Genomic DNA, 22,245 nt, shown 5'->3' with positions numbered 1-22,245 from the left:
ACCTAAAAAATAAGAGTAAATGTACTTAGTTACTTTACACCACTGCTTATAACAAGCGCTGCAAGAAGTTCAGTGAATATCCATACGCGGAAGTGTCGTCATTTATAAATACCCCCAGTAACAATCCACCTTCCGCCTAGCTAAAACGGAGCCCAGTGTAAACCCCTTCAGGAGCTGAAACCCACTCGGCTTTGACAGACTGTCCAGACGGTTCACAAGGTAAATATCAGCACCTTCATGCGCCTAGAGCCGCAGCCATCGATGACTGCGTGTGTGAATGTTTATTATGGAGCCCCAGAAGGGCCTTGTTTACATCTTAGTCCCCGGGACTAGAGTGAATGTGAGGCGGAGGAAGAAGGGACAGCGGTGGGAATGCTAGGTTAGATGGTGTTTTGTTTGACAAAATTCGTTGGGAGGAACAATGGAGGGTGGTTTGTTTTCCTCCATAAAACGGCCGTTCTCCACGTACCTAGCCGCGAAGCTAGTTACTCGGAACTCTTGAATTTGCGTTACACTTTTTCTCGCTATTGAATATAACGGTAATATAAGAGCGCCTGCCAAGAAGCTAACCGGGTTACACCGAAGGTGGTGACCCACCGAAATGTGTGACCGCAGAGGCATGCTTCTTGACACTCAACGTAGGCTCAGTGTTAAAACAAGCAGGTGAAATGTCAGTTTATCAGGAAATAAATCTATACGTTGATATAGAAGTCCTATTTTGTGACTTGGTTTTTGTAACCTGTAAACATCGACTCGCAATAACCATTCACAGGGAAGGCATTCACAACGGCGACTCATGGGCAGTGTTGCCATGTCTGCTTATTATAAGCCACTTGGCTTTTTCTGTAAAGTTGCTTGTAAATATTGGTGGTTGCGGCTTTTTGGGGCTTGTTTATAAAGTGTAGTTGTTTATTTGGGCTAATTGATATATAAACCAGTGGCTCTCAAATATGTTCATGTCATGATGAATTTAATATGTATTTGTCCCCTCACTAACCCCCATCTGAAAATGATTTGTGCCAGATTTGTGTTGTTAATTCCACATGTTATTTGAAGATAAAAAGAAAATGGCAGATCTACAAGCTCGGCTATTTTCAAATATCCAAAAAGTAAAGTGCTCATCTGGTCGCTTCTTTTGGGCTTGTTTTCATAGACCTGGTTGCTTGTTGCTTTCTCAAAACCTGGCAACACTGCTCTTCGGGGTCATGGTATTCGATAGGTCACCAATTTCGGTGAACACCTGCTAACGTTAGCCAGCCATTCTAAGAAAAATAAACTGCTTGCCTTCGGTTTCTGGGCAGACGCCGGGAATGAATGCCAGTGGCACTTAACGTGAGCAGCAAAATAAGTCTGAATCTCCGGTTCAGCTCGTTCCAAAAACGAGCTGCCTGTTGTTATATCTGCGTGACCCAACAACCGCTTTGCTGTCTCGCCATATGACATATTAGCCGGGTTAATATAGTATGTCACCTAGATTTTTACCGACTATTTTTAGCACGGCCCGGAATGCAAGCATTACGTCTGTTGGTGGCCTGGCAGACTCCATAGCTTCTGAATATATTGTATCTAGGTGGATATTTGCAAAGTCATAATTGAACACACCACTCAGGCAACTGATCTAATCTAGGGGTCGGGACCTCACAGATTCATCGGGATCAGAGGTCGAGAGAAGCCGCTGAATTGGCAATGAATGAGTTTTTGGGGGGTTTTATAAATTTTTTAATCAACCTGCTGCTGGTCATGTGTTTTTAAGTCTGCACCCACGACGACTTTGGTGTGCTTTATTTGCAGAAATCAGTTGTTTACAACTGTGGTTTTCAACCCTTTTCATATCAAGGTCCATTATTTATTCGGCATTTGAGCCACGGACCACCATTTGTTTAGATTTAGACTCCCAGACCCAAAACCTAGAATATTTTGTTGTCGTTGGATACGATTTTGTCCACAATTCCATGCTGTATTGATGTTGGTACCATAGGAGAGATAACAGGCAAACGTTGATCAAAATAACAATTCTTTAATTAAGTAATGCAGATGTTTAACAATAATTTAACTCTTGAGAGTGTAAAATGAAACTGGTCCATTTGGTTTCATTTTACACTCAAGAGTTAAAGATCTGTAAGGGTCCATTTGGTTACTAACTCCTCCCCATCATTTAGCTGGGGACCACCACTTGGAACCCCCTCAAGGACCACTGGTGGTCCCCGGACTACTGGTTGAGAACCACTGGTTTACATTAACCTCTCTCCAGCTGACTGCAGGTCACTTTGTGTCTGACCCCTCAGCAAAATCGTTTAATTCTTTAAACAGTATAGGCTAATATACTGTGTATAGACAACTGTGAGGACATTTGTTTTTGTCTCATGGACTTAATATGGAACATATCAGAGGCTGTGAGCCATGGACATAGGGTGCTTGTTGTCAGTGAGCCAATGTATTGAATACAAATGGCCATATTGGCCAACGCAGTGTCTTATACAGTATAAACTAGGATTAACTTAAGCCTCTACACGTGCCCTGTGGCCCACACGCTAGTTACATGTGGCATTTTATGTGTGTACGTGTGAGTTACCCATGTGGCGTTACATGTAGACGACATACTGTAAAGGAGACACAAGTATGTGCATATTTTCAAAGGCCATGTTATGTGGAGTTCAAGCTGGAGACGCATTCAAGGGAACACTGAGCTAGCGAAAGACAGGAACATGACCAATAGGGGGATATTGAAAATTGACAGCATGAGGAATACAGAGTGTCGGTGGGCCGATGGACAGAGCGACTGACTGGTGGGGAAAAAAAGACTCAAAGAGGAGAGATGGGGACCTTTTGAATTAGAGCAGCAGTAAGAGAAATGTTGAACAGGGTGGGTGTAGCTGTGAACTGATCAACGGTGCAGCCCTACAAGGGAGGGAGGGACCTTGGATTTGATCCAAGGTCTGTTCCCTAGAACTAGGGTAACTGGCTGGCTTACTATGCAGCAAAGGAAACTCCTTACTTTGTTCATGGATCACAGTACTGTCTGGTACATCCCCCAAATCATCAGCCACTTTATACTGTTTTACCAGCCAAATGTAATTTGAATTGAACAGGGCAAAGTGGCCAGCAGAGATATTTTATGAGCCAACTAGGTTTTTAGAATAGAACAGGAACTGCTGATGACAGCTGCCAAAACAGCCGGTAGAATAGATAAACACAACCGACCAGATGAGAGGCTTGGCCCCTGTAGGGGGTGTCCGGGGGCATCCTCTCCCTGTTAGAAAATGTTTGGACTTCGATAGGTTGCATACATAAATTACATGAATCTGAAGCACTCATAGTAACTAATGGAGATAATCTGGGATTAACTGGAAATCTTTAGTCAGAAGGGTGGTTGCTCCAAATGTAATCCTAAACGATTCTGTTGAGTATAATCCTCATTACCCATCCAATAAAGAAAGCTGCACATTTGGGCTAGATTGGTGTTTGGGGAAACTATTACAAAAATATCTTCGCAATGGTAATTTCACAAATAAAATTAAACTATAAAAGTAACCAAAGTCTGCATATATCACAATGTCATAAAATGTTATGTCTGTCCCGGTATAATCGGCATAATCTGTTTCAGTCTTTGCTTAATAATTTATTTAATAACTGTAACTGAGTGTGGGTAGAGAGGCTGCCTGGGAAACTAAGGTCCCCGGTTCACGCCCCGGCTTACGTGTCTCTGAGCAAGAAGACACTAACCCCTAACTGCTCCCAGAGGCGCTGCCCCTGTAGCGCTCACTGCTCCTGATACTTAGGATGGGTTAAATGTAGATGCCACTTTTCACTGTATATGCGAATGTAAATACAGCAAAGGAGTGTGGGCCCAATTATTATTATTATCCTCATTATTAATAATAATTATTGCAGGTATGGTATTGTCTTTTCCTAAGAAACTTGTTAGAGAAAGATGTGTGCATTCTGTATAATCTGGAGACTTATTATGTACTCAACACCTTGGCTGAGTCAGGCTGACAGATACAGTATACTGTAGATTTAAATTGGAAACATTGCTTTTGGTAGACATGAGCACAGGCAACTGGACCTTAATCAATCTGAATAATTCAGTGTCCAATGAAAAAGTAATCCACAACCAAGATCAGACCTTCAAGAAGATCTGGTTCTGATTCTGCCAGGCAGCCAAAATGTAACTGCATGAAGTGAAATGCATGTGGAGTAGAGAGTGAGACAGTTTGTCCTTGTTTTATAATTTTACTCTGTGTAAACAGCACCTCACCAATCTGAAACAAATTCTCTGTATCATGGTAACTTTTTCAACATTTCTCTCCACTCTGTTTAGCTGCAGACTGAACACACCAACAAAATAATAGTTGTGATAATGGCGGATAATAACAGATATAATTGAGTAGAACATTGTGTGACTATGATTAACTCAACATTGGTCATCAGATGAGATGTCTGCTCTCTGTACTGAGAAGTCTTCCCAAATGTTTTCATGTTAAGGAATCCCCCAATACAAGGATGGAGCTATGCTCCAACAATCCAAGAAATACATCATTGTTGTGGCCTAAATCTTGTAAAGGAATTGTGTGTGTTTTTTTATTAATTGAGCTTAATTCCTTCCATTTCTCCTTCTTGTTCCATTTCTCCCCTCTTTTCCATCTTTTCTCCCTTTTTTATTTTATTTTCTCTCCTCAGTCATCCATCCTCCTTGCTTCCTCTTCTCTCTTTCCAGTCTATTGTTTTTCTCTTGTCTTAGATCCCGCCCCCTGTGGCTAGATTTCCAAATGAGTGACGGGGAGTGTGACTTCTTCTGCTTTTTTCGCTGCTGCTGAGTGCGCTCGGTACGCGCCTCAGACAGGAAGAGAGGGGGATTTTCGGTGGCGTAGTCATCCCACAGAGCAGACGTGGCTTGAAGGCAGAGAGCGGAGCCCCAAGTAGCCACTTCAGCCAATTGCAGAGCTCCGCCACCAGGCAGAGTCCCGACAGGTAGACGAGCCCCGCCTACCTGTCCGGATTCCACCAATCAGGTCGTCCGGATGTCTGTGGACATGAACAGCCAGGCGTCGGACAGTAACGAGGAAGACTTTGGGGTGAACTCTGAGGATGATGATGAAGAGGAGGAGGACCAGGGAGACATCGCTGACTACTATGATGGGGTGGCAGGTGACGTGGAGCAGCAGGGGGCCGATTCCTTCGACCCCGAGGAGTATCTGTTCACCTGCCTCACCTACAGGGAGAGCCAACGGGTTCTGACGGAGGAGGTTGACAACGTAGCCGCTGCACTCAAGGTGAGAGGGTGGGGGTGTGTGTTAACCACCAAATGTTTCTCTTTACAGTAAAATCATCAGTGTACAAATCTGGTTACATTTTACAAATGGATACATTAATACTAAGGAGGTGAGGTCTTTTTTTCCCCACTGTACTATAAAATAAAAATATCTCTCTCTCAATCTCTCACATATATATATTGGAGAAAGAAAAAATAAATTAAGGACCCAATAAGAATTGTACTTAAAAATAAAAAGTTGTTCATACTTGGCTACTTAAACTCTTCTTGTTAAGAGGCCGAGGGACTCCTGGCTAGAGTTCTCAAATTCTGCCAGAACTCGACCCTACCCCGACCCGACGTTTTCGGGCCAGGCCGGGCCCAAAATCTATGCTAATTAGTCGGGCCGGGCCGATTTCAAGATGTTTTGGCCATGGAACGGAAGGTCCAATCTGCTCAGTTCAAAGCTTGTTGGATTTAATTTTAATTTTTGGATTTTTTCCCCCATCCTCATTAAAGTCTGTCTACCCACCATCAAATTCATTAACAATTCTGCTTTATCAAAACCCCTCACTATCATGCTGAATCTTTTATGATCGAGTTGTAAGAAGTCTGCATGAAATGGAGGGTTTTTATATGATTTGGGATCAGATGGGAAAATATTGAGTTATTTAGAATGATATTAGGGTTAGGTCTTTTATTGTTAAGATTAGCTTGTATAACTGACAGTAAGTTATGGCTTAGTTAGGGACTGAATACAGACAATGGAAAATCTTAAAATAGGCTGAAGTTATTCGCATGCATGTCTGTGGTTGTATGCACTAGCAAATATAGGTTACCCTGTACGCCCACAACAAATATAGGTTAACGTTCATTCACATGGTTAACCACTACCCACAGATGAGGCTCGCTCAAACTGAACCTTGTACTTCTTCAAATGAGAGTTCTCAGTAGACTCAATCAGATACACAAAGAAGCACTGTGTCTTTGATAGAGCATAGGGTCTTTGATTGGGATAGGCTGGAGTGCTTAATGCGTATGGCCGGCATGCTAGGTAACATGATTAATTACTGCCTCTGGGTCCCACCAACAGCATCGCTGGCAGCAGTCAATCAAATCAGTAGAAGATAATTAGTCACTGGAGGTCAGATCTTCAAGCTCTTACTAGTTGGAGTTGGTAGAGAAATTAAAGACACTTTAGTACTGTCAGTAGTATAGGTTTTTATTTTGGATTTTATTACCTTGAGACCACAGCTGAAGCCTGTTCTGAATAAAACCAGGATATTCCCAATTCGTGAAAGTTGTATTGTAGATGGTAAACTACCATGAGACAAACCTACGCTAAACCGCAAATGGTGTCTGGAAATGGTGATCTACATGTATATAAATACATAATATGCTGCTTAAAGGAATAATTCACTTCAAAACGACTTAAGTTTTAAAACGGTTTTTAAACTCAAAAACTTTATAAAAACATATTTGTATAAACTCCAAAACAACTTTCACAGTGTAATCACAAGTGTCATTGAACCAGTCCATATCCTCAGTATTTACAAAACATGTCTCTTTTGCTCAAACTGAACCCCACACACATGGCCGCAAGCCTAGGCGTGTTCCTCGTTCGTGCATTAGCTGGATTATCCCGAAAGTGAATTTCTTAAATGCAATGTTTTGGAAGGACTGAGCATATGGCTGTATATAGGGCACATGGGATTATACTGTGTGATTTGTTTTGGAGTTTATAAACATATTTTTTGATCAACTGTTGCTGCTGTTAATACTGGACCGCTGTTTGTTTTATTCCAATTCTTTTGCAGTTCTATCAGCTCTGTGCATAACTATAGTCGCAGGTTTCCAGGAGGTGGCATACTGTTTCCTGTTCCAGTTCAGTGCCCATAGCTTTGTTTGATTGGCTCGGCAGCAGATTTGACCAGGAAACGCAAATGACACCGTTATGTGTGTTACCTGTTCAAATCTGCTGCGGAGCCAGTCAAATGAAGCAATGGGGAAATAAACAAGAAATGGGTGTGCCACCTTCTGCAAACCCGTTACTACACTTATGCACAGAGCCTATTCTTTTTTTTTTTTCATTCACCGTAAGAGAATGTGATGCAAACGGAAATTGTCCTTTTCTAGTTGGGGTGTTAAAGCCATCACTGTGAGTAATTGATAGGACAAAGTCATTTTGGGGGTGATGTATTCCTTGGTGGAATACTTGGTGTAAGATCTTCTGAAAAGAAAAAAATGTATACACATAGTTTATCAGCTATGCTGCACTGATGTCTCTCTACAACATGAAAATGAAAGTGATGAAGAGAGCGAAACATTTGTTAACATTCGGTATTGGTGTGTAAAGTTTTTTTCTTTTACACGCATAGTTATCAACTACGACGATACAACTTCCTCGTTTTACAGACGAGTGATTTCCTGCTAAGCAAGTATCCGAATACGCAGATGTTTGGGGACAGCCTATGATTTATTTCATGATCTTGACTTGACAAGAAAGTGATTAGACCCTATCTGTATATGCCCTCAGGAGACCTCTGTAACATATCATGTAGCATCTTTCTGTAAGTTTGGCATTAGGATCATATAGCATTTTCTCCATATCAGTGTCTTTGCCCAGTTAGAGTAAATGCATAAGGCAAACTGGAGATTGGGAGACAAGGAAATGGAAAAATATGCTTAATTTACGCTGTATCCCGCTGAAAATAGCAGATCTACAAGCTTGCAGCAGAAACCTTTTGTAAGCTTGTTGATCGGCCATTTACGGCACACGACACCGCCGTTCAACAAAGTATAAATTGGGCCACAGTTCAGGAACCCCCAAAAGTCTACTTCGCTATTCTGCTATTATAAAGCAGCACATGGACTTGTGTTTCAGTCTCTGTTCCCATCCCTTCTCCCTCCTACAGGTTCTACCAGCCGTAGCCAAACTGGTCCTTGTTCACGTTCACTGGCAGGTGTCACAAATACTGGACAGGTAATAAAATGACTTAACTTTCAGTTTTGTATGACCTTCTTGTCCGTCACTCATACACATGCAGCGTAGACTCTTATGGAAACACAAGTGGCACTCTCACACTGAAACACAAAGAAAGACAAACATGCACACACAGTTCAGCTTTTTTTCCCTTTTTCACCCGCTTTTCTCCCCAATTTAGTCATTATGCCAATTTAGTCCTCCCCACACACTTCTGTGTTGTCACTGCTGTTGTATCCTACTGACTCGCCTACCAGTGAGGAGTCTCCACCGGGAGGACGTAGAGCCTTCGTTCTACTCCTCCCGCCCAACACCCCCTGCTGACGGGTGTTGACCCATCCCGTCATCCCGGATTACATGCAGTGACAATTATAACCCTCCCCTCCCCCGAACAAGGGCCAATTGTATTCGTATAGACGCTCGACAAAGCCGGATGCACCACAGTGGATTCGAACGCACAACCTCCGCCGTGGTGGGCAGGCACACCCGAGGCCTACCGTTTAATTTCTAACCTGACATGGGAGAGGGAGGCCAAATGGGAATCGTAAGGTTCCTGGTTTGATCCCCGGCTCCTTTTGGCTTTAGTTGAAGTGTCCTTCAGCAAGACACTAAACGCCTAACTGCTCTGGATGAGTAGGCTGGTGCCTTGCATGCTTTCCTCTGCCGTCTGTGTGTGAATGTGAGTGTAATGCACATTGTAAAACGCATTGTAAAAAAGGCGCTATATAAATAGACCATTTCTCATTTTACTGTGCTCTGGTTCAATAGATGGAAGTCCAACTCTTCTCTGCTGTTGTCGGACGCCTCGGTTCAGCCCAGCAGCACCTGCAGACCTGTCACTGTGAGTACCGTGTGTGAGATGAGATGTTTTATGAAAAATGCAAATATTCACAGATGCATTAATTTCACACCCTTCATACTGGAAAATGTACATTATTCATGCCAGCAGTAAGTATTTTGAAACTCAGCAGCTACATTGATAACATTGGTAGTATACTTTTGTCAATCTAATACTGGAATCGGGTCTCCCAGTTCCTCTGATTTGATCCTTAAGCAGTGAATTACAGACAGACTCTCTGCAAATGTCAGATATGGTTTGTCAGATAACAAGGATGCTTTGTCAAAATGATAAGGATGCAGGGTGCTTCTATATGGAGCAGAGTAGACCTCTTGTAACGCAAAATGAATTCCAACTACTTTTAGTGTGGTTTCCAAGTTTCCTGAGGCCATCTATATTTAGAAATCACCAGGTGGTGTGTGTGTATGTGTGCGAGTAATATGTGTGTACACTGGTTTCCTAGGCCCCTCAGTCCCTCCAGTGTGGAGTGTGTCTACAGATCGTACGGAGGGATGCCCTGCTGGCGCTGCCCTGCCAGCACTCCTTCTGCAAAGCATGCTGGGAGCAGCACTGCACTGTACTTGTCAAAGATGGCATGGGAGTGGGTGAGTGTTTTGGCTGTAAGAGAAAGAATAAGCTTAAATAAATACAATTGGATCTACATGAGAATTGTGTGGCTCATAATGTGGATCTCAGACTTCAGGCAAGCCTGTGACGTCAATCTTCGACAATATCTATGACATACAGTATGACTCCACATTTGGGCAAGGGACAGTGGGCCTATTTCAAAAAGTATAAAACGATGTGAAAAATTAGTTTAGGTACGTGTGTGGCCTACTGGCATTCTGCAGTTGTACACAGGCCCTCATCTGTATGGCTTACCTCTGAGGAGCCAAATTAAAGGTGAATTAAAGCTACATTATAGCAAAGTGAAACCTCCAATGCTGTGTGTAGAATGAAGGATGTGACTAAATGCATAAACACATATAGTATAAGGGTAGTGGAAATCCAACAGGGAGTGAAAAACACCGCCTCCAAAATAATCGACAGTTAATGGATTCCCACCGACCACACACACCGACAGAGACCGACGAATAATGCAACTTCGCCGGTGGCAACAAATACTCAACAAAAAAAAAACACTACAAAAAAAAAACACTACAATATGGCATTCCATTATGCCATGCGCCTCTGGCGGCATGGAAGCCAATATTCCACAGGCTGTTGACAACCATTGCCTTAAGTGATACAGAGAAGAGTATAGATGGCATCTAAATGATAAGTTGACAATGCTAGTCATTATAAATGTGATGTTACAATGTCTAGTCAAATGGTTTTCCTCACATTAGATACTACAGCAGTAATACATTGCCAACCTGAAGGTAACACTGCAGAGGAAGTCTTTGCTTGAGCTGGCACCATGTTTGCAGACCACTGGAGTTTACAGACTTAACTTAGCAAAAGGGACATTCAGTCATCTGTTAATATGATTTGTAATGGCTAAAAATACAGTTGTCCCGGTTTGTATGTGCATGAAAATGTTGGTGTGTGTATTTGTGCGTGAGAGGGGGAGACCTAGAGCGTGTGAATGTGTGAATTGGTTTTCATTCCATGTCCTTTGGTCTGTGTATTGATGTTCTTTTTTTTTACCTCTCTGTGGTCAAGCAGTGACTTGTGACTTTGTAGATGACTTGGTTTATCTGTGTGAATATCGGTGTGACTGTATGAATTCCGTATTTGTTTGTCACTCTGTGTCTAGATATTAATGCTCAAGACTGTTCTTACAGGTCCAGCCTTGTGTGTGTTTGGGGTGGACATGTTGGCCTAACTGTATTTCGTGTATGGCTCAAGAGTTTTAATCAGTGCAGCCTGTGTGTGTCTAGGTATTTCATGCATGGCTCAGGACTGTTCACTCCAGATGCCAGAGGACTTTGTCCTGCCACTGCTGCCAGGAGAGGAGTTAAAGGACAAATACAGACGCTACCTCTTCAGAGACTACGTTGAGGTACAGCAGCTCTCTTAATTGTGGGTCTGTCTGTGAGAGTAGTTAGTACATAGACATTATGTAGAAAGTAATCTGAAAAGAAAGATGTACCTACCATCATGTATCTAGTGTCCACACAAGCTCAGCTGAAGGCAGTAGCCAGGGTATCCTGATGCACCTAACGTTTAATACACAGACCCCCGTCAGGCCTTTAGTTCAGTACAGATCAAATTATAAATCTGGTTTATGCTGAGAACAGAATTAAAGATGAACAATCTATGAGTGTATGTATTCAAACTGCGACTGTGTATCTCTCACATAGTTGTAATTGGGCGTGAATTAATCGCCATTTATCCAGGTAAAATGCAAGAATGAAAAGGAATCGGTAATGGCTCTGTAAATACAAAAAGTATATTAATGGAATATAAATGGTGTTTGAATGAGTCTTGGCTATCCCTTCATCCAGTTTCAGCAGGAGGAGTTACATTGTCTTGATAATGTATTTGGACTCTTTTTCAACAGCCGCCAGTGTTGTTCTGACTCGTCCATTCCTAATAGCCATCTATTATCTAGTTTGGCCGTGCCCGCTGCCATCACAACCCCCTGTTTGAAAATGTACCCTTTCAGTTGACTAAGGAAGCTCTTAGACGAGGACAGTCCTAGTGTTTGCGTGCATGTACAAAGTTGTAAAGTTATTAGTGTTAGAAGTTCCAGTGTGCATTAATCACTTCTCTGCTCTTTCTAGATATATCTGATCAATCCATTCACTTATCTGCTCTTCCTAGATATGTAATCAAGCCATTCATAGATCCTTCTCTCCTCGTTCCTCCTGCAGAGTCACTTCCAGTTGCAGTTGTGCCCCGGTGCAGACTGCCCCATAGTCATCCAGGTCCAAGAGCCCAGGGCGCGCAGGGTGCAGTGCAGCCGTTGCATGGTAGTCTTCTGGTAGGATGCACATACAGTACATATTTTCACACACACACACACACAATGTACATACAAGGACTTAAACACAGACATTGGCATACTTGAATGCAATCAAATAAACACCACACACAATCACTTAATCGGACACAGTCACTTGCATACAATCACATAAATGAATACATTTATGTGAAATGAATTGAACACCACAAGCAGGCTCTCACACAGACTGTATATAAATATGGAGTGGCACTGGCACATCTATGAACATGGCTGTGGTGTGGCACACCACCCACATAATGCATTCCTGAAAACTGTTAAACAGCCACTTCAGAGTTTGATGTACCAAAGTGAGGGTTCAATGAGTCAAGTAAACTGCTGCTTGCCCACGGCTATGCTCACAGCTGGTTAAATTTGGTGAGCCAGCGCTTTTCTGACTGCGCAGGAGGTCACTTTTGACTGTTGGGTGTGTGGGTATGCATGTACTATAGTAGGAATGAGTGATCTTTTTTTTGGGATTATGAACTTATTCCCCCACACAGGTTTAGAGCTAAATGGGGCCTGTGACCAAAATGGGGCCTGTGACCAATTCTAAGGATTTAATGATTACCTATTTAGTTATTAGGGGTGAAACGGTTCATGTCAATAATCTAATTGGCCTACCAACACCCAAAATCACAGCCCTCCTGCACACAAGCTGTTTAAACAGTCACTTAACCCAGTCCATCCACTACACCTCCACTTTGTCCTGCCCCCCGTCTGGCTGTGGAAACAAATGTACCTCATTGAGGATAATGCACATCTATTCCATTTTAAAATACCACCCCCGGTTCGGGACGTATATTTACTGAGTATCATTCAGTTCAGCGAAAGAAGTGAATTAGAATGAGTCCATGTCCCCACGTGTCTTGGTCTACCTGTCCAATCAACTGTCAGAATTAGTTCTCAGCATAATGTCTGGGAACTTTATGGATACACTGTTGACTCTTAACAGTGGCAAAAAAGGATTACATTTGATATATGTATTTCACTCTTTCCACAGTTTCAAATGTCGTCAGATGTACCACGCACCTACAGACTGTGGGACGATCCGTAGATGGCTGACCAAATGCGCAGATGACTCGGAGACGGCCAACTACATCAGCGCACACACTAAAGATGTATGCACATACATACACACACACACACACACAGATGCACACAAAACTGCACAATGCAAAACCATACACTGATTCATACATAGCACAGTGTTCTAGACTTTACTGTACGATGTTGAATGACCTGTTGTCTTCTCTCCTCAGTGTCCCAAGTGCAATATCTGCATTGAGAAGAATGGAGGATGCAATCACATGGTGAGTCAGAGAAATAACTTTTCAGCCACAATTATTTTCTTTAAAAAGTCAGAAATGCAAATCAATCTTAAATTGTTTGCTCTTCATAGAAAGAAAACCTGATACGTTCAGAAAAATCTGAAATTCGTTATGTATTCGTGTGATTTTGTTGTGCATTGTCACATTTAAAGTGAACAAAACATAATCATTATTTCTCTTGTTTCAGCAATGTTCCAAGTGCAAACACGGTAGGTAGCTCATCTTTTGGCTAGCATATTGAACAAACAAGACGGACTACTCATCTACTGTATACTATATAGGCTTTATAAGTGTATTTGTTACACAAATACATTAAATTCTATCATCTTTATATTGCATCTTAAAGCATGGTGAACTGCATCTTCATAATGTTTGACTCTGAAGACGCAGTAGGTGTCAAAACATATGCTGGCGATTTGTATTTTAAGCTCTCTCCAAGGAATATCTGATGCAGCCGTTGACCATATTCACACACTACTTTGCTCTTGCATCATGACGTGAGAGCAAAATGGCTGACGTCGTGTGAATATACTCAATTAGTTGTTGGATGACTTGGTAACTGCTGTTGATGCCGCGTCCTGTGGATATGTATCTGCCACCCTCAGACTTCTGCTGGATGTGTCTGGGAGACTGGAAGACGCACGGCAGTGAGTACTACGAGTGCAGTCGCTACAAAGAGAACCCAGACATCGTCAACCAGAGCCAACAGGCCCAGGCTAGAGAGGCCCTCAAGAAATACCTCTTCTACTTCGAGAGGGTGAGGATCACCATATACATACACAAACTGTATACACACATGGCAGACACAATCTATCGTGACCTGTCGGCTGACAAAAAGCGGTCCAAGTCATGTTGGGGGCTTTTCTGAGTCTTTTATTTGATTGATATTGCAATGAGAGCAGGAAAGTCACATGAAGCAAATGGGCCGCAGGGAACTGCTTTTTGGCATTAGAAACCGCTGTCAAACACACACCGTAACCACTCGGCTATAGAGATGCCTGACTCGTGCCTTTTTAAAGGCGGCTGCTGTGCACCTTTTTTGGTATTGTCCCATGGGTTTTCATGTAAAAAAGTGTTCCCTGAGAGACCCTGTCATAACACACACACAGTTCTCATTCCTTGTTTATGAATTTATTATTTATTCATCTCCTGTACCAGTGGGAGTGGGCCGTAACAACTCCATGCTGCTGGAGGCACAGATTTACGAGAATATACAGTATAATTTATGTACAGAACCAAGATTTCCTCTTTCATTCTTGTCTTTTTACTCTTTAGTGAGAGAACCACAACTTTCTCGCTCTTTGTCTCTTTGTCTCTCTCTGTCCCGCTCTTTCTTTGTCACTCATTCTTTCTCTCTCTCTCTGTCACACACCCAGTCACTTATGTGCTCCTTTAATATTGGGAGAACCACAAGTCACTGCAGTCCCAGGCCAAAACACATAAACGCACACCTTCCCTGACCCAGTCTGTTTGTGTGTGTTTCTGTTCACCAGTGGGAGAACCATAACAAGTCGCTGCAGCTTGAGGCTCAGACGTATCAGAGGATCCAGGAGAAGATCCAAGAGAGGGTAATGAACAACCTGGGAACCTGGATTGACTGGCAGTACCTGCAAAATGCTGCCAAGCTACTGGCTAAGGTGTGTCTCTGTGTCTGTATGTTGAAGTGTGTTTGCAAGATGGATGGTGACTGTGTGTGAAGGCGTTAACACTCCTTGCTCTTTTAACATCTAAACATGCACACACACCAGTGTTAATGTAATAGATGTAAACAGTGTTTGGAACGTGTGTGTGTTGTACTATACTTGTGAGGGTCAAATGTTCCCACAAGTATGATAGAATTTGAGAAATACATTTTCCTGGTGCTCACAAGAGAAATGGTTGTTTTATGGTTAAAGATTTTAGGGTATGGCTTACAATTAGGAAACTATTCAGGTTGGGGGTTTAGATTAGACATGTAGAGGTTAGCTTTAGAGGTTGGGGTGTCATGCGCAGCATGACTTATTGTGAGCTATTAGATCGTCTATTTTCTGTGAGTGCAGTTAAGATTTGTTTTATCTTGAAGGCTTCTTAAGGCCCCTTATACTTGATAATATTAAATATTCTCTGTATTCATTTCCCTCCCTGGGTGAATGTTTTCTTAAAGCTTACAGATACAAAAATTATGTATCCGCAAAGTGCAATATTGACAACTATGTGTTTAATGCCAGTTCAGTTGCATTCTAAACATATACGTACATGAGTATACATTCAGAACAGGAGTATTAACACATTGACTGCCAATCACGTAGATCTACGCGAACCGCTTTAAAGCCGTCACGTGCCAATCGCGTAGATCTACGTGAAGTGAAAAAAAAAAATAATAATAATTTTTTTTTTGTCCAATTTCACCCAAAGACCAAGGAGATATGATTAGTTGAAGATCTAGACTCCTATCCACTTCAATTTTAACTTAAAACTTAAAAATGCTGTATTTCGGCTCCTGAGTACTTTTTTTTTTCCAATGAAAAACTCTGGCACTGGCTAAAAAAATATGAAAATAATTCTGGCAGTTAATGTGTTAATGGGCCTGGAGTTTAAATGGTGAATACCAAAGTAAACTTAATTCTGAATGCCTCTCAGCTCTTCTCTCTCACTGACTTTAGTTTTTTCTTCCCTCTTTCTTCTGCTCTCCTTCCTCTTTAGTGTCGCTACACATTGCAGTATACCTACCCATATGCCTATTACATGGAGTCAGGCCCACGCAAGAAACTGGTGAGAAAAACCCACTTGTCAGACAATCCATTGCAAACGACACGGATGCAATCATATCAAGTCATTTTATTGTACGCATTTTAAACTTGTTTGTGTAAGTAAATGCACTCTTATATTATTTATTTTATTTGGGGTGTAACGATACACGTATTCGTATTGAATATATTCGGTTCAATACAACTGTGAACCGGATACACTTCATATTGAACTGTTCTTTTCTTTCTTTTTGTACCAGTTTGAGTACCAGCAGGCCCAGCTGGAGGCAGAGATAGAGAACCTGTCATGGAAGGTGGAGCGAGCAGATACCTACGAGAGAGGAGTGGTGGTAGGAGGAGAGGGAGAACTGAGCGCCAACGACAGAGGGGTGAGTTGTTGGTGCCTTGCTTGGCAGCATTAGTTTTCCACCCATTGAGATACACAGGAAATGGAACCCCCCCAATTGTCAGTACTTCACCCATTTGAGATACACAGAAAATAAATCCCCCAACCACGGCAGTATTAGTATTCTACCCATTTAGATACACAGGAAATGGAACCCCCAACCTTAGCAGTGTGAGTACTCCACCCATTGACCTTCGCAGGGAATAGAGCCCCTAAACCTACAAGAGTTGGTGCCTTGCTCTAACATTTGACCTACTTAGGGAATGGAAACCCCAACCATGACGGCTCAATACTAAGTCTCAAAAACGGATTTGAATTCAAGTCGTCCAGTCATAGAAGTGTCAATGGGTTTGTTTGTAACGTTTCCTCTGATCGTGATGAAGGTTGCCTTTTTTTGTCTGTTCATCAGGATCTGGAGAATCAAATGCACATCGCAGAGCAGAGGAGACGCACACTGCTGAAGGACTTCCACGATACCTGAGGCTCCATCACCACTGCAAAGCACCAGCATCTCCCTCTTCTCCTCGTCCTCTTCTTTGTCGCTCTCTCCCTCCTTTTATTCCTTCCTTCCGCTCTTCTCTCCTCTCATCTCCATCCCTCACCTCAGTTGACAGCTCCTTCACATCCCCACCCACACACTCCTCTTTGTGCACTCATTCAACACCCCACCATCTCCTTTTCTTTCGTTCTTGTTTGCTGCAGAGTCACAGAATGGCACGATTGCATCTCTCCCCATGTTTTCCTCTTCATCACCTCCTATCCTCCTTCCCTCTTGTCGTTTACTCGTCTTGCATCTTTCATTCATCGTCACCTCGGATAGGGAGTACACCTGTCGCTTCACTGTGATTTCTCAGACCTCAACATAGATTGGATTTTGATCAGAACACCTCACTGTGTGTCATCTACACTCGGCCTGATGAACACCTGCTACAGTATATGCCTCTTCTGTTGAATGTGGTTAATATCAGTTCTCTCTCTCTTATTGCTTTACATTGCCTGTGATTGTGCATTGTGGCGGAGTGGCTTTCAAACTAGCAATTTAGTCTGAAAGCCCATGAAGTTCCATGTCTGGTTTCAAAGATCTGATGGCAATGAGAGCAAAACCTGATTTGTTTTTATTTTATTTCTTGTGCCCCCAGATGTGTCATCTGGACCTTGAACCATTTAAGCCCTATATACTTTGTTGTACGTCAAATGGCTCACAATGCATCATGAGTTGTGAGCTTGTAGATCAGATATTTCGTAGAATGGTCGCCTATTATGACATGGCCAGAACTGGGACTCTAGTGTTCATGTGGTGAAAAGTAAAACTCTCATTGAAACGACAAGTGTAAACATATCCTTTTACATGAGTATACACACTACATCACTACCCACCAAGTAAGCATGCACGCGCACCCCACACACACACACACACACATACACAAAATGCATTTAACATGTTGACTCAAATGACTCCGCAATGGAAAATAAATGTTTGACTTTTAATTTCCCTTCTTCCCATATCTGTAGCCATTCAATTCCTTCGCTTTCCATCCATCCCCTCCGCTCTTTTTGTTTCTCATTTTCTTCATGTTTTGGCTCGCGTTCACTTTTTTTCTCCTGGAAAATGGCTGTTGATAGATAGATCGTTTAAAAAAAAACTGAAAAGAGGAAAAAAAAATTGCTGTAATTTTCAACGGTTGTACATTAATACAGAAATAGTTACTGAGAGAGTTTTTAAAACCGTATTCTGCCTCTTGTGTGTTTATTACATACATACGTACACACACACAAAACACAATACTGTGCACATTTGGATGGTACCATGTAAAACCCTGAATGTGCACCCTGGGTGCGTAGGAGTGGTCGGCCAACGCATTAAAAGAACTGCACACTGTCTTCACTTACAGCAACTATTTATACAGAAAATATATTTTTAGTCGCACTGACCATCATCAGGTATCTCCTAATGCCAAGTTATCATGTGATGAAGGTCGGTGTGACCGCAATGTATTTTCTGTATTAAATAGTTGGTTTAAGTGAAGACTGTGCAGGATTCTTTGTCTTATTCAGGATTCTTTGTTACAAATGGACAAATGAATGAAGATTTTAGTGTAGGATGATGGGATGCACCAACTGAAGTGCTTAGTGTTAATATCAACTGAAATCATCAAAAGCCACTCAGCTAATAGTAGACAATGATACTTTTGCCAGGACATGAGATGCACTTCTGTACTGTTGCAATTTCTTGGTGTCAATACTGTTAATTTTGTTATCATCGACGGATACTTGTACAGTGGGCTCTAAATTAACTTGTACAGTGTCAAATGTGATATACAGTAGTTAATTTGTACTGATTATTGGAGTGGTATTCTATTAATCGAAACAATGGTATAGGACACGAAAACATACAACTGATGTTGATACTGAGGATTTATCCTTGAATTTAATTTTTGGGTTGAACCTTTGCTGACTCGATTCAATTCAAAGGGCTTTATTGGCATGAGAAAAAATACTTTTACATTGCCAAAGTGGAATAATACAATGAAAACAAAATGTTTGTACAATTAAGAGACTAGAAATTATGTGTACACAGAGCTGTTACATTGCAACTGAGGGAAATCTAACACAGACCATGACTCTCTCACACTTACAAAACCTACCTACATCTTCCAGCTTGCCTCTTTGAGGGTCAGTTTGCCTGGAAGGGGCCTAAAATAGTAGATGAAATCGTGATTCCTGGGATATTAACAGTTGACCGTTAAGAGCAAGCCTACTTTAACTGACAAACTGATAAATTAGAATAATGCACCATCTAGGGTTTGTTTTGGAGCAGCGCAAGTAAAGTGTAGTGTGTAAGTTGCAACTATGTTAACTCAATCGCATACTTAAATCAATCTGAAGTTAAATTATCAAAGAGAAGGTTATAATAAACAGATGTTATATATAATGTACTAAAATAAGTAAGTAAAACTATACTGGAATGGATAGGATGACCTTCCAGTTTGACTTTACCAATGGGTAGATTCAGATCTATTCTGGGATAAATTCCTTTTGCAGTTTACATATCTGATAAACGTACAAATAGTAACAGGGTACGTGTGTGTGTGTATACAGTAGGCGGGCTGTAGACTGGATCTGAGCGCTGAACCAAAGAGGTCCCAGAAGAACCTTTGACAGTCCAAAGAGGTTTCAGTCAAAGTTTGACTACAGTAAATAGAAAGCTACCCAGACAGACCCATTGATAGTTAGTTAGGGAATTTTAGCAATATGTGTGGACCATCTGTGAAAAAATTTACTACCAATAGCTTTCTTCACCAATGTGTTCTTATAGGTGTCTAGAATCACCTCTCAATTAATATAAACCCAAATCCTCGTGGAAAATCCTGGAGAGCCAATCAAAGTTAAGGAGCCCAGAGGGCTTGGGTGAAAAATATGTAAGTCTAAAATGAACTTGTGAGGTGTCTAACTAGGGGTTTTCAGGGGTGCTGAATCCATTCCAACCATTATTTTTGAGTAAAGATGTCTCCCTGGCCATCTAATATTGGTATATTGGTTATTGTTAGTGTATAATCAGTGTATAATCAATGGTAGGGGATTGGGGTGTTGTTGAATTGATTCTATTCTGAAAAATAAAATAAGAAAATATTGCTAAACACTTGATAAGAGTGTACACGGGATACACTGTCTGCATGTGGGGAAGGAGCGGGAGTGTTGCATCCTGGCAAATATGTCTGGACGATTTTAAGGTACGGTAGTTTATCTACTTTTTGGCATTTATTTTCCTCTGCTGGCAAAACTTTTGATTACTGTGAATTTAGATGTCAATTTTCTCTAGCCTATTGCTTACATTGAACAACCATTAGTTAAACAATCATGACACTTGTCTTTTAGTAGACAACATGGAAGAGGATTCTGTAGCTTGTGGCTTAAGGTGCTTCATCTGTGGTGGTCCTGAGACTGAGCTCTCAAAAGTCACCCAAAAAGGCTATGCATAGATTTTGTCTTATTCTGAGAGTGTGGATGATGCAGCATTAATCAGAAGACTTCATGAGGACTGGAAAAACTGAGATGACCCCAAACTAAGATACCATTTGGAATGCAAAACTGAGCTATACAGTTGTGCAAGAAGTATATCCACTGGAAGTTTTTTTTCATTGTGATGAAAGTTGCCACTTGCAGATTTCAATCCTATTCTATGTTGTGAGTGACATCATGATTTAATAAAAACTTTAAACATAATCTATTCTTTAGAGCAAGATGAGCAAGACCAACGGCCAGACAGGAAGAAAAGACGCAGGGCATTGTCTGGGTCAAGTAGTTCAAGTGCTAGCTGGCACACTTGATCTACCATAATACTTGCATCCTTTGCAATGAAGGTATCAATGTTGGCACATTGAAAAGAAACCCTGGTAAGTCTTTTGTATGTAAGATTCAAATGAATTTTTATGATTGTTTTTCTTGCTCCTCATTGTAGGCTTCCACTCAAAGTCAAATAATTTAATCATGCACATACTGTATGTGGCTACCTTTTATCCAGACAGAGCTTGGCAGTTGTATCGTGCACCTGATAATGTCTACCAGGACCGACTGAAAAGGAGTTTGATGCAGAGAGGAAAGCGACGAGGTGATGACTGGGGACTTGAAGTCGCTGGTCGCCTGGTGGCAGAAGAGGCAGTATATCATATTCGATGCAGAAGAGACTTTGAGAACCCTGTTACAAAGTCTGAAGTAACATTATATGGATACACAATACAGCTGTACAATGCAACTCACATTTCTTATCCTGAGGGAAGAAATATAATTTTCAAAATCATTTATTCTGCAAGATTGATATGGGTCCAGGAATGAGGGGGACTAATAAAGGATAAGAAATGTGAGTTGTATTGTACAGCTGTATTGTGTATCCATATAATGTTACCTCAGACTTTGTAACAGGGTTCTCAAAGTCTCTTCTTCATCGAATATGATATACTGCCTCTTCTGCCACCAAATCTATAATACCAGACAGGCGACCAGCGACTTCAAGTCCCCAGTCATCACCTCGTCGCTTTGCTCTCTGCATCAAACTCCTTTTCAGTCGGTCCTGGTAGACATTATCAGGTGCACGATACAACTGCCAAGCTCTGTCTGGATAAAAGGTAGCCACATACAGTATGTGCATGATTAAATTATTTGACTTTGAGTGGAAGCCTACAATGAGGAGCAAGAAAAACAATTATAAAAATTCATTTGAATCTTACATACAAAAGACTTACCAGGGTTTCTTTCAGCAAGTATTATGGTAGATCAAGTGTGCCAGCTAGCACTTGAACTACTTGACCCAGACAATGCCCTGCGTCTTTTCTTCCTGTCTGGCCGTTGGTCTTGCTCATCTTGCTCTAAAGAATAGATTATGTTTAAAGTTTTTATTAAATCATGATGTCACTCACAACATAGAATAGGATTGAAATCTGCAAGTGGCAACTTTCATCACAATGAAAAAAAACTTCCAGTGGATATACTTCTTGCACAACTGTATAGCTCAGTTTTGCATTCCAAATGGTATCTTAGTTTGGGGTCATCTCAGTTTTTCCAGTCCTCATGAAGTCTTCTGATTAATGCTGCATCATCCACACTCTCAGAATAAGACAAAATCTATGCATAGCCTTTTTGGGTGACTTTTGAGAGCTCAGTCTCAGGACCACCACAGATGAAGCACCTTAAGCCACAAGCTACAGAATCCTCTTCCATGTTGTCTACTAAAAGACAAGTGTCATGATTGTTTAACTAATGGTTGTT

General features: G+C 41.5%; 1 protein-coding gene across 1 annotated transcript; it reads left to right on the top strand.

Moving 5' to 3' along the window:
- Positions 1 to 92: 92 nt before the first annotated feature.
- Positions 93 to 18,210, top strand: arih2 (ariadne homolog 2). Its single transcript, XM_080443664.1, has 15 exons — positions 93 to 219; positions 4,681 to 5,273; positions 8,167 to 8,234; positions 9,003 to 9,075; positions 9,536 to 9,677; positions 10,956 to 11,077; positions 11,892 to 12,001; positions 13,023 to 13,140; positions 13,282 to 13,332; positions 13,538 to 13,559; positions 13,956 to 14,107; positions 14,844 to 14,987; positions 16,033 to 16,101; positions 16,337 to 16,465; positions 16,892 to 18,210. The coding sequence occupies exons 2-15, from the start codon at positions 5,022 to 5,024 to the stop codon at positions 16,961 to 16,963; spliced, it is 1,524 nt and encodes a 507-aa protein (XP_080299790.1). The 5' UTR covers positions 93 to 219; positions 4,681 to 5,021; the 3' UTR covers positions 16,964 to 18,210.
- The last annotated feature ends 4,035 nt before the right edge of the window (positions 18,211 to 22,245 follow it).

This window comes from Gymnoscopelus braueri (assembly GCF_963280865.1).
Source record: "Gymnoscopelus braueri genome assembly, chromosome: 12".
In the NCBI taxonomy this organism is placed as follows: domain Eukaryota; kingdom Metazoa; phylum Chordata; class Actinopteri; order Myctophiformes; family Myctophidae; genus Gymnoscopelus; species Gymnoscopelus braueri.
This window is presented reverse-complemented; position numbering and strand designations above follow the sequence as displayed.